Source organism: Canis aureus, chromosome 3 (assembly GCF_053574225.1).
Source record: "Canis aureus isolate CA01 chromosome 3, VMU_Caureus_v.1.0, whole genome shotgun sequence".
Classification (NCBI taxonomy): domain Eukaryota; kingdom Metazoa; phylum Chordata; class Mammalia; order Carnivora; family Canidae; genus Canis; species Canis aureus.
Genome location: NC_135613.1, coordinates 86087891 through 86100214, shown reverse-complemented (window position 1 = coordinate 86100214; position 12324 = coordinate 86087891). Strand labels below are relative to the sequence as shown.

Sequence of the window (12324 nt, the reverse complement as noted above, 5' to 3'; positions counted from 1 at the left end):
AACTCAGGCCGGGGGATATTTACGTTTTGTCCTCATTCATCTTATCTGTTGAGTAAACACGAGGGAGTCCACAGTGCTCATGGCATTATAAGGCACCATCTCTGCTTTCCAAGCACTAGCTGCCCCCCAATGCACGAGAAGAAAGAACACAGAAAGTTCCACATTGCAGGAGAGGGTCTAAGCCAATGTGAGCAGAGGAGACACTCAGTAACTCAGTATCAGCACGGAGTTAGAACTCAGAACGCAGTAGGGACTCGACTCCCTGGTGCGCAAAATCAGCCCTGAGTCAGTGTCCCAGCCCTGCCACTTGCTATTTGTCTGATTTTACCTAAATTCCTCTCTTCAGACCTTCACTTCCTCAGCCACCAAGTTGAGATAATGACCTGCATTTCAGAGAGTTGTTGTAAACATTAAATGTCACTATGCATACAAAATAGTTAACACACACAGGAACCCGTGGATCGCCCACAGCACTACTCATTTTATTGACATTATTGTTACTCGCACCTCGTTGCTGGCTTCAAAACTTCCTATCTGTGCAACCTGAATCGAACGATGGAAACTCTCCATGCCTCGATTTCCTCATGTGTAAAATGGGGATGCGAACAGCACCTACACCACAGAGTCTTTATTAGGGCTGAATGTGAATACCATGGAGCAGGACAACTGGTGAGATACTATGCAAACCAGAATTCTCCCGGACACAGAGCAAGTGCTCCCTAAACCTTGGTTCATGTTCTTATTACTGCACATTCTGTTCTACATAACCTCACCCTCTTAAAAAAATATATGCATACAGACTAGCAGCAGGAGGGCAGAGAGGGTGGGAGATTGCAAATTGTTTGCGATTCCTTTCAGGCTGTCAATGCCACGGTTGGGTGAAAGGTTTCCCAATACCTCCACAAGGATCGTTAGCACTAATTGGATGAAATAAAACATTTTTAAAAGTTTCCTCACATTAGAATCTGCTGCTGAAGCATTTGTTCTTTGGGGACTAGAAGAGATCTTCAAAAAATGAAACTGGTGAGAACAAAGCAGAATAACATGAAACCAAAGCAAAAAAGTCCTCTGCTGGCTGAGAAGTAAACTACATGGCCCTCATGGTCAGCCACCGCAATATGGATAGGGCGGCTCTCCAGGGCAGAGCACAGGTGCCTGGGGCCTCTGGACTTGTATTCTGTGTAGCTTGGTCAAATGCTGAAAAAAAGAAAGAAGAAGAAGAAAGAAGAAAGAAAAAAAGAAGAAAGAAAGAGAAAGAAAGAAAGAAAGAAAGAAAGAAAGAAAGAAAGAAAGAGAAGAAAGAAAGAAAGAAAGAAAGAAAGAAAGAAAGAAGAGAAAGAAAGAAGGAAGGAAGGAAAGAAAGAAAGAAAGAAAGAAAGAAAGAAAGAAAGAGAGAAAGAAAGAAAGAAAGAAAGAAAAAGAAAGAAAGAAAGAAAGAAAGAAAGAAAGAAAGAAAGAAAGAAAGAGAAAGAAAAAGAAAATAAAGGAAGGAAGGAAGAAGGAATGGAGGGTAAGAGGAAGGGAAAGAGGGAAGAACAAGAAAAGATCCACATAAACACACAAAGAGCAACAAAAAACAAAACCAAAACCCAAAAACCCCAGAGCTTGGAGCCAATGGACTCCTACAACCCAGAGTCATGTTATGTGCAAATGTAGCCATTTTTATGAATACAAATTCCTATTTGCTTCTTTGGGCACAGAATTACACAGTACGGAGGCTATGCTTGAGAATTCAAGGGCTGGAAGTCCACAAAAGTTCACCCCAACATGGTGGACCGCACTTGCTCTAGTGCATGAGAGCCTGAGAAGAATGAAGGTCATCCTGCAGAGGTATGAGCATCCGCGTGCAAGTCATCTGCTACACCTGCTGCCAGATTCACATCCCCAATCATTCCCATGGCCAGAGGCCACATCCTAGCTCCTCTAATCCCTGCCCTGTGGGGCTCCATCCACTGGAACAGTCTTCCTCCTGCATCTCGGTTAGACACTGAGTCCCAGGGGCTGGCACAGAATGGCACAGAATGGCAGGAGGTGTTCTAGGAGGGCCTTTTCATGCCACGGTAGGGTTGGGTCTAGAGAGGAAGCCCCACCATATTCCACTTTCTCCCAAACAAGACCAGAGCAGATGTGAAAATGCAAACAGACATGAGTGTGTGAAAAGGACAGGGACAGGAGGCCCAGAGCGAGCAAGAAAGGCATGGAAGGAAAGATAAAGAGAAGCAGCCAGTACGTGATAATGCAATTTTAAGGAGAAACTGCTCCTAACTGAGGCCCATGCCCTGGCTCAGCATCTCCTGCATTTAGTCACTCTCCAGGGACTCTGGGTTCTCATGAGCCTCGAGGGGCTGAGACCAGATCCTGACTCACCCGACCCCCCTCACTGTCCCTATGATGTGGGGCCACTGTCTGCCAGGGCTCCTTTGCTACTTCTCTACCTGCAAACCTCTACCTGGCTGATTACCTTCCACCTTCTCATTGAAAATACCACCCCGTCTGTTCCTAAAATGTTCTCCATGTGAGGATGTCTCTGTCTCATCTCCCGGGGACAACGGTTTGGAGCTAAGGGTCAGGGACAAAGGGAACAACCAGAGAACACTTAAGTCATCATTGCACTGTTAGGGCTTCATGTCTCTATCTCTCATTAAGCAGCCGGAAATCACAGCATTTCTAGAGCTCGGTGAAATCCCCTTGTAAAGCAGATACAGTCATTCTGGGGGTGGGGGGGGGAGGCAGTTAGATACTTAACCTTTGTCCAAAACAGTCCCTACAGGCCTTCATGGAAGAGGTGGCTTTGCTGAACCAATGAGAAACTAGGAATTCACTCGGGCCATGGAGGTTGGCTCCCCAAAGGCACTGGATGCCTGTAGGCCTTGTGTGGGTCCTTAAATCACAGCTTCCCGTGGCAATGTCCTGACAAGTCTGCCCTGTACTGCCCGTAGCCCCTCCTCAACATTTTCTGTCCTGCGGGTATCTCCTTAAGGGTGCCATCCACAAACAATGCAATTTTAGAAGAACAGTCACCAGGGGCAAAACAATGGGCACCAGCACCAACAGCATCCTTCCAAGGGTCTTCACATGCGAGGGAGAGGATTACTGCCTTGCTGCCTGGCAGCCGGCTCCACAGCCCAGCTTGGAAAACTTTATGTAAGAGGGCACGTTACATCAAAGACAGGCAGAGAATTACTCTTCGCGTGAACCTTCTTAACTTCTACCTCACGCGGACTCTTCCTAAAATTCCAGAGAGTGAGATTTTCCATCATAGTCACTACTCCTCTGCGCCCCTCTCCTGAGTGGTGCACCTCCGTAGACACTGGAGACGGAGTTGACGCGCCAGCGGACAGGGTAATCAGGGACGCAGCCTCGTCCCACCTCATGCAAGACAGAGCCACGACTCTCCTTCTCCTCTTCAGTCTCTGCGAGCCTTAGCCGCCCCCCCCCAACCCCCCAAGCCAATCAGGACCCAACTCAGCGCTGAAATCTGCAATCTGCTCGGGAGAGGAGTTGTGCACGGCATCCGCGGTCGGAGCACCGAGAGAGAACAGCTCACCAGAGTACATGACATGTTTCCGTGGACAAATCAGACTCATCTCCATGACTTCAGTCTCAGAGAGCCATGTTTAGACAAGCATGTCCTGCAGCCCACCGGCTCCTGGCATGAAGGCAGCCCAGGAGAGCCCAGACCCGTCATCGGCCCAGGACACAAGGGCAGCTGTGCAGGTGCACAGGAGCCCCCTGGCCACGGCCACCACCACCACGACCACCACCAGGACCACCACCACCCCGCGCCCGGGGGCGCCCAGAGTGCAGGCATTCACCACTCCTCCTTCGGGACTCATTAACTTCAGAGCGACTGCTCTGCTCGCTGCAGGTCCCCAGTCACCACGGCCACCAGGCCACAGTCCTCGACCTCAGCGACCCCCTGCCTCTGCCGCCCCTCGTGCTTACCAAGTCCCGGGGCAAAGAGGCCACTTTTTTGGGGGGAAAGGCTCACCTCCCGACCTGGGAGCGTCCCCCTAACAGCGCCAGGCTCCTGGGGCAGCGCGCTGGGCCGGTGCACCTGCGGCCCCCGCGCCGGCTGCTCCCGCGGCGCGCGCACCTGCACCCCTGCCCCTGTCCTCCCGCAGCCCGGGCACAGCGCCCTGATCCACGCAAGGAAGGCAGCTCCCTACCTGAGGGTGGCGCTCTCCCCCTGCCGGACCGTCACGTTGTCCATGGCTTTGGGGAAGGTGGCATCTCCGCTGCGCACGGGCACTCCTGTGGGCACAAGGAACAGCAGCCTGAGAGACACGACCACGAGGCACTTCCAGGGCAGGAGCAGGTGCCCACAGACCCCCATCCTCGACGGCCGCGGCTTCCCGGGGCTCCGGCGGCGGCGGCGGCGCGCACACCCCCCACCCCGGGCGGGCGCGGGCGGCGGGCGGGGCGAGGGCGCGGGCTCGGGACCCGGCAGGGACCCCGCGGCGGCCGAGGGGCGCGCGAGGCGGAGAGCGCGCAGCCGCCTGCGAGGCTCAGGACTCCTCCCCCGGACCGGGCCTCGGACCGCCGGCGTCCGCGGGGCGCATGGAAGGGGGCGTCCTCCGCGTCCTCCTCCTCCTCCTCCTCCTCCTCCTCCTCCTCCTCCTCCTCCTCCTCCTCGGGGCGGCCCGGGCCGGGGGCCAGCAGGCGCCGGGCAGGTGCGGAGGCGCGGGCGCGTCTCAGGAGCCGCTTCTTCGCGCTCGCAGCTCCGACATGGCACTTGGGAGTGGAGGGAGCACTTTGCAGCCGCGGCGGCGGGGGGGGGGGGGGGCAGCAGGTGCAGGAGGGAGACGGGCGTCGGTCCGAGCCCGCTCCCCGGGGCTGGTTCGCAGGTGTCTCAGTCCACGCCGGGGGTGGCAGCAAGGGGGGGGGGGCGGGCAGCAGGTGCACGGGGGGAGGGGGGGACGGGGCGTGGGTCCGAGCCGGCTCCCCGGAGCTAGTCCGCAGGTGTCTCAGTCCACGCCGGGGGTGGTGGTGACGGGGTGGGGGGAGGTCAGCAGGTGCAGGGGGGCGACGGGGGCTGGGTCCCAGCCGGCTCCCTGGGGCTGGTCCGCAGGTGCCTCGGTCCACGCCGGGGGGGGGGGTGGGGGGCAGCAGGTGCAGGGGGACGGGGCGTGGGTCCGAGCCCGCTCCCCGGAGCCGGTCCGCAGGCGCCTGGGTCCGCCGGGGGCTGCTGGCGGCGGCGGCGGGGTGGGATCCGACACTTTCTCCGTTAAGTTTCGGAGGCGGGAGCGCCGGCAGGAAAACAATCCGGAACAATGGCCAAGGTGCAGAGCGGCGCGGGCGGAGGCGGCCGGCGGGGCTGCGCGGGGTGCGCCCGGGCTCCTGCGGCAGCCGCGCCGCCAACTCGGGGACGTCCCAGGCCCAGCGCCGCGGCGTCCCTCGCGGCTCCCTCGCGGCTCCCGCTCGCTCGCTGCGGACGGCGGGGCGCAGCGGGGCCCGCACCGCGCGGATGGCTCAGCCGCCGCCCCCGGCCCGCGCTCCCCCTCCCGGGAGCGGCCCCGACGCGCGGGCCCGGCCCCGGGTTGTCATGGCAGCGGCGGGGCGGTCAGCGCCGCTCTCCCCTCTCCCCTCTCCCCTCTCCCCTCTCCCCTCTCCCCTCTCCCCTCTCCCCGGGCCGCGGCGGGCGGGCGGGCGGGCGGGCGGGGCTCCCGGGGCGCTCCTGGGGCGCGGGGCGCGCCTTAACCCCTGCGGCGCCGCGCGGTGCCCCGGCCCCGGCCCCGGCCCCCGCCAGGATTCCAACCCTTTCCCGCCGCCCTCCCCCTCCCCTCCCCTCCCCTCCCTCCAAGACCTGCCACTTGCAGAGGAAGCAGCAAGGCAAAGTTACCAGGCCGCCCTAACAAGCCCAAGACACCTCCTGGAAGGGTCACAAACTCATTAACTAGGGAAGGAACCCCCCGCAGCACGCTCGCCTGCACCTTTACAGTCATCAGATTCATTCCATTAGCATTTAGAGGGGATTTGGAGCGCGTGGGGAGGATGCTGCTTCGGGAGGGAATCGCATTCTTCTTCCAGAGTCAACGCCCACCCAGGCCCCCACCCCTCCCACCAAGGAAGCTCGACTCCGCACCACCATTCTCCACGGAGAATATCCTCCACTTATAAAGTTAATGCAAAATCACAGAAGCCCCTTCGTGTGTGCAACTGGCAAGACCGCATCAAAATGTTGGTCAAGGGGCAGCCTGGGTGGCTCAGCGGTTTAGCATCTACCTTGGGCCCAGGGCTTGACCCTGGAGACCCGGGATACAGTCCCGCATCAGGCTCCCTGCATGGACCCTGCTTCTCCCTCTGCCTGTGTCTCTGCCTCTCTCTCTCTCTCTCTCTCTCTCTCTATCTTTCATGAATAAATAAATAAAATCTTTAAAAAAAATTTTGGTCAAGGTCCCACACTAACTTAGCACACTTAATTCTTATTTGGTCCACATTAAAAGATGCTAGCCCTGCAAAAGTGCTCATTCAGAGGAATGAGTGTGAGCCACTTGCTTTATTTATACTGCAGACTCCCAAGTTCCCTGGGTTGCACAGTCTTTGCAGGGCTGATTTCATCTAACGAGGTGTGTTTTTTTGAATTCCTGAAACTCAGGGAGAAACAGGATTTGCCTCAGCTCCTATCACTTCTCCTCTCTGGCTGCTGGTGGGTCCCCACATACCTACATTTTAATTTCACCCCTTAAGTCCAACTTTGACAGAATGTACATTCTCCTTCCGGGGGCCTGGCCCCTGCTGGAGGGAGGAGCCCAGAGCAGCCCAGCCCACACCACAGTGCCAGTGCCCACACTAGCATAATCTCTCCCCAGGGACTTCCAGATCTGAGCCTCTTCCACTGACCCAGATTCTCCCTGGGGAGACTTTACCATAATCACCAACAGTGACTTTAGGTCTCCCCTGTTGATTTTCTATCAGATCCAACCAGGAAGCTGGTTTTATTCAACAGTTGTTAAGTAACAGAAAGACTTCTTCCCAAAAGCCATCTGGTCAACACCAAAAAAAGACTGAATTGTTTTTAACTATTAGAGCCCTGGTGCCAGAAAATCCTCACACCTTGCAGGTCGTAACCACCACTTACAAGTAGGTAACACACATGTTAGAGATGAAACAAGCATCTTGCCCCTCATACTCCCTACTCTAGATTGGTAGGGACAGGGGCAGGGTTTGCAGATGCGGGAGCCATACTCCAGGCTAACAAAGACAGACTGAGCAGACGTGCTTTTCTCTTTTAATAGTTGGTCAGAAAGTGATCAGCCAGAAAAGTTGAGCAACTTTACACTGAAGATCTCAATTAATCCATCATTAAGGCCACTTTTTTTCCCTCATCTCTGGTGATTTCTCCTGAGATTAACTTCTCAGGGAAACCCATCTGCTACTTTTAGCCAGTGGGGACCATTTGATGTATAGCACCAAAAAAATCAATTGTCGTCTTACGGCTGCAGCACGTGACTTTTCTATCAGGAAACAACAACAACAACAAAAGCAAAAACAACAACAACACAGGGGCCTCTGTGGAAAGCAAGAGAGTATTGTTTATATTTTTGAAAGAAAAAAATAAAGAAAAGAAAAACCTATTTTTGCATCAGTCCCTTCTTGCAAGACCCTATCCTATGTCCATTTTACAATGGGAAACTCTGGAACTAGTAAGTAAAGAGTGAGATTGTGTTTGTTGACTCATAATCTACTGAATTTGGGGTTCTGCTTCCCCTAAAGCCAAGGAGTTACCTCTAATCATCTATCCACTGTACCTGCCCCTCGTGCCCCCCATCCCTCTGTGTACACACCTCCTCACCACCTCAGCTGGAAGTAATTACAGTGGTGGAGCAGGAAGAGGGATTCATTCTGGGTTTTGGAGTCATTTCCCTACAGGCCTGGGAATGGCAGGGATGATTCCTTTCATAATAAATTCTAGTCCCGGCTCTTGCATCTAATTCCCAGGTAGGTACAAATGAGCATTAGTTTTTGCATCTGGGAATGTGGATAATGACAACAACCGGCCTTCCCGAGAGACCTACATACATGATTAACTCTACAGGAAAATACTTAGAAATCCATTTAAGGTGGAAGATGCTTTATTAATACATTTTGCCTGCCGCCACTTCATTATTATGACTGGGCAGGAAAATAATTCTTCATAGGGGTTCTTTAAGATGTTCGGTTTATACCAGTCTGCATGCCATTGATCTGAGACAGTCAAACCATCTTAGTCTCCGGCCCTGAAGGGAGGGTGCTGAGCTACAGCATCTGGCAGGAGACCCAGCAGAGCTCAGTTTAAGCTCAGGGTGCAGGGAGCAAAACCACCTGCAACCTCCTACCTGCTCTCTGGGCCCAGGGACCCAAACTTTACCCAAAACTAGAAGTTTAGGAAGCCGTGAAGGACCAGAGACGCCTGCGCAATTAACAAGGCAAAATCCATTTCATTCGAACTTGTTAATGAAGTTGTTTGAATAGATGAAGCTCCAAGTCATATGTCAACTCCCTGCCCATCCCCTAATCCCTAAATATAACCAACACTTAGTGGCTTATCTTATATCCCATCTCGTGCTTCATAAAAACTGCTGGATTTATTTTATTTTTCCCAGCATATCCGAGTTAATGAAAAGGGGATGACAGTCAGAGCAATTTCATTATTTGTGTTCTTTATAGAAACAACTTCCTTTCTGCCTCCTGGAAAGCAGCATCCTAACAAGCGCCCACCTCCACCTTCTTCCCCCCATCTCCCTCTCCTTCCTCCCCTTCCTCCCGCATACACGTATACTGTACACATAAATCAACTTGTCACATCTTGTCTCTGTGCTGACAGCTGTAATTGCTTCAGGTTATAAAAATATCTATAGGACAATGCCTTTCAAGCTCACAGACACACACACACACACACAGACACACACACACACACACACACACACTGAGCAAAAGAAAGCAATCATACTCCCTTTACTGATCCAGTGACTGCAAAGGAGGGGCGGGGTGGGGTGGGGGGAGCTTTGCCTGCAGACCCTGGGGAGCTGGCAGGCAGGTGAGGAGACAGGAGTACAGAGTGACTCCTGGCAGCAGTAGCATCCAACACCAGAGCAGGGTTGAAACAGGAGAGAAATTCCCAGTGAAAGGGAAAATCAGCTGTTGTTTTTGTTTTACTCTGTGTTACCTACAGCCAGCCACAGCCGGGGTTAGCTGAAGAGCCATGAATATTCCACGCACACAAAAGACCAAAAGAAGAGCACTAGCTTAAGAAATGCCAGTTCTGCTTCTCCTTCTCTAAAAAGGCTAAAGGCCCCCCTCTCCTGGTGGAGATTCCAAACAGGAGCGCAGGCAGCGAGATGAGAAATGCAGGGCAGTGGGAGTGGTGAGGCCCGTAGTAGACCCCGAAAGGTCCCATCAGGAAGGGCAGAGCGGGTCTGGATAAAGAGCCGCCTCCAGGGCAGCAGGGATGGGCTGGAAGCTGCAAAAATACTCGCTATTCTTTCCCACCAATACGAATTCAAGATCAAAATACAGTCATTGTTCATCTGGGCTAGAGTCCGGCATGTTAGGATTTCAACAGATGGAGCAAAAGAGCAACTTGAAGAAGGGGGTGAAGGCCCCGAGGAGAAAAAAAGGGTCACGAATAGAGAGAATGGAAAAGGAGTGTGGTAAGAAGTGGCAAAGGTCAGGCTATCTACAGACTTGGAAAGCCGTGCAACTTTCTAAGAGGTACATGAAGGGGAGGGATGGTTGGAAGAATAATTGGGAGGTAGACAGAAAAGTGAGGAAGAGCACAATGAGCGATTAAAATCAAAGAGCCATGAACGCAAAAGCCAGATGCTCACCAAGCCAAGAGCAGAATTCTTTGGGGGCAGATAGGATTTGGATCCTGATGAGACCCTGGATTCACAGAACCACACGGTGATATGGTCAGAGGGGCCCTTGGAAGATATTTTGTATGAACCACTTATTTCAGAAGTGGAGGATCCAACCCAGGAGGGAGAAGTCATTACCGTGGGGACAGAACGGGGATAACTGGTAACCCAGAACCAGGACTCGGGATGCCCGGCTCCTCTCTGCCATATGCGTCAGGTAAGGACACTGCATCAGCGCCGACTAGTAAAATAACTCCTTCGGCTGCTACTTCTGTGGGCAAGAGAGAGAACTAGTGAAGAAGGGATGCCATCCCCCCTCTGAGGACCTCTGGGAATCCCATTATTCCACGGGTTTCAGTGTATTCAGTAAACAGCGATGGGTAGACTTGCTCGCATGGAGCAGGAATCTCGTTGTAGTTACGGATACGCACACGGAAGGCATAGCCCCTGCCTTTGATTTGCTTACAGTCTAGGTGACCAGGTCTGGCAGTGCTCTTACCCGGATTTATATTCACGAGTCTGAAGTTATAACGAACTCCACCCCACGCTCCCCGCAAGCCCTTGAGAACATTCTCCATGCTAAGGAAAGCAAGCTGGAAGATACCTCCCCCTGGGAATCCCTTTGACCCCTTAGCCTGTCCAGATCTCCAGGCACTGACCATGATTTCCCAAGCTTCATTCACTTACTGATTTTTTTTTTTTTCAGTACAAAGTTATCAATGAAGAAGGACCATGGGCTCTGGAATCAGTCAGACACTCATCCTCTTCATCACCAGCTGTGAGACCTTGACTTTGGGGAAATGACCTCACCTGTAAAATAACGGCAACAGTGGTGCCCACTACAAGCAGTGGTTGATGAAGAAACAAGACAATAGATGTAAAGAGTCAGGCAAAGGCCTATGGCACACACTGCAGGGGGTCCCGTGGCGGGCACCCCTGTGCTTCTACGCGGGACCGACTGGGACAGAAGGACGCTGGGCCTGGTCTTCATGCAGACAACCCAGGGGAAGCCTACCGAGCACAGACCTGTGAACACCACCAGCGTCCAGATCCTGAGGTCCATCTCCATCATGGAGACAGCAGACACGTCGTGCTGAGATGTGCTTATAATGGGGAAGTAGCTTGGCCTTCAAATGGGGCCAGGAAGAGGGTGGCCCCCCAGTTCCCCCCGGAGCATGTTGGCCTCAGTGTTCTGCAAAAGCACACAGAATACAGGCCTGTGGGAAACAGTCTGTGCTTGAGAAACAGGGTAGGGCTTTCTCTTCATGGGGCAGCCTGTGAACTTTTATTCGTCGTGCTCCCACATGTAACTGAAACATAACGAAAGAACCTGAACAAAAGACGAGAGCCCTCTGTCCCATCATTAAGTGAGCGATCGCCTCTGACTTCCTTCAACTCCTTCCACTCCTTCCAGGAAACTTCATGGCCTTCATTGAATTCCTACGAGCCTGATGGCTGAATCCAAAGCCTTCTCAGGTCTAGATCTTAGACTCATCATGTGATGATAATATCCTGTGCTGGCCTCATCTTTCCTGATTTCTACTGTTGAACACCCCACCACAGTGCTTCAGGGCTGGCCTCCTTCCCTCTGTAGAAGGGAGCGAGGGGTCCACGTGCACAGACGGACGCCGGTTCTGACATCCACAGGATGCAACCCCGCCAGAGTCAGGTTGTGGTTTCTCATAGAGAAGAGCCCTCTGAATGACAAGCTCACCAGCCCCCAGCTTGGGACCTTCTACCCAAACTTACTGTCAGAGGAACGTGGCTTGCCTCGACCCCTGCATTGCTTTCTCCCCAAACAATTGCCTTTTACTTATTTCTCTCTTTAATTTCTCCTCTGCATTTTCTTTCGTGGTCTTACTCCTTGCTCGCCAGCCAAGGGCAGCAACAGAAGAGACAAACAATTGGTCGAAAACACACAGGCTCAGTTGTACTTTTTGCTGAAGGTGACACTCTGTAAATATGATCTTCTAAACCAAAAGATCTGGGTTCTAGTCTCAACTCAAGCCATCCTTCGGTCACCTCAGGTAAGGTGCTTTTTTTGAGTTTTTTAAGTTTCTTTTCTGAATTTTTAATTGTCAAAAGCACCAGCAGCTTCTTCATGTATGGGTCTTTGAGAAGATCTAATGCCTTCTAATGCCTCTAAAGGGGCAATGCCCTTTCGAAAGTCAACCCCTAGAGTAAGACGGAGGCTCCGGGTGGGGCGGGGGTCCACGGTATCACCTGCCACCTGCTGGCTGCATGAGGGTGCTCAAGTCACTTCCGCTTTGCTTCCAAAGGAAGAGTTTGGTTTAGGTGACTTCCAAGGGCCCTTCCAACTCTCATAGCCTATAGTTTTAATGCTTCTTGACACTCTCTTCAAAAAGCTCTTTATCCTTCATATTCACTTCTCAATCCTTCCTGTAGAGAAAAAACCCTCTTCCTCATGTCCTTCCACTCTCTGCGGCACCACGGTATGCACTTCACAATTCAGAACGCTGTTGAA

At 53.0% G+C, this 12324-nt stretch overlaps 1 protein-coding gene across 8 annotated transcripts in view; it reads right to left on the bottom strand.

The window, feature by feature from the left end:
- NTM (neurotrimin) overlaps nucleotides 1-12324 on the bottom strand; it is a 942893-nt gene that overhangs the window by 401233 nt on the left and 529336 nt on the right. For 4 of the 8 annotated variants that reach the window (XM_077894211.1, XM_077894212.1, XM_077894217.1 and 1 more), the window contains exon 2: nucleotides 4170-4254. In XM_077894211.1, the coding sequence (XP_077750337.1) occupies nucleotides 4170-4254 (85 nt within the window). Of the gene's footprint in view, nucleotides 1-4169; nucleotides 4409-12324 lie in introns of those variants that run through there. The other 4 variants (XM_077894213.1, XM_077894214.1, XM_077894218.1 and 1 more) reach the window with 3 other exon arrangements.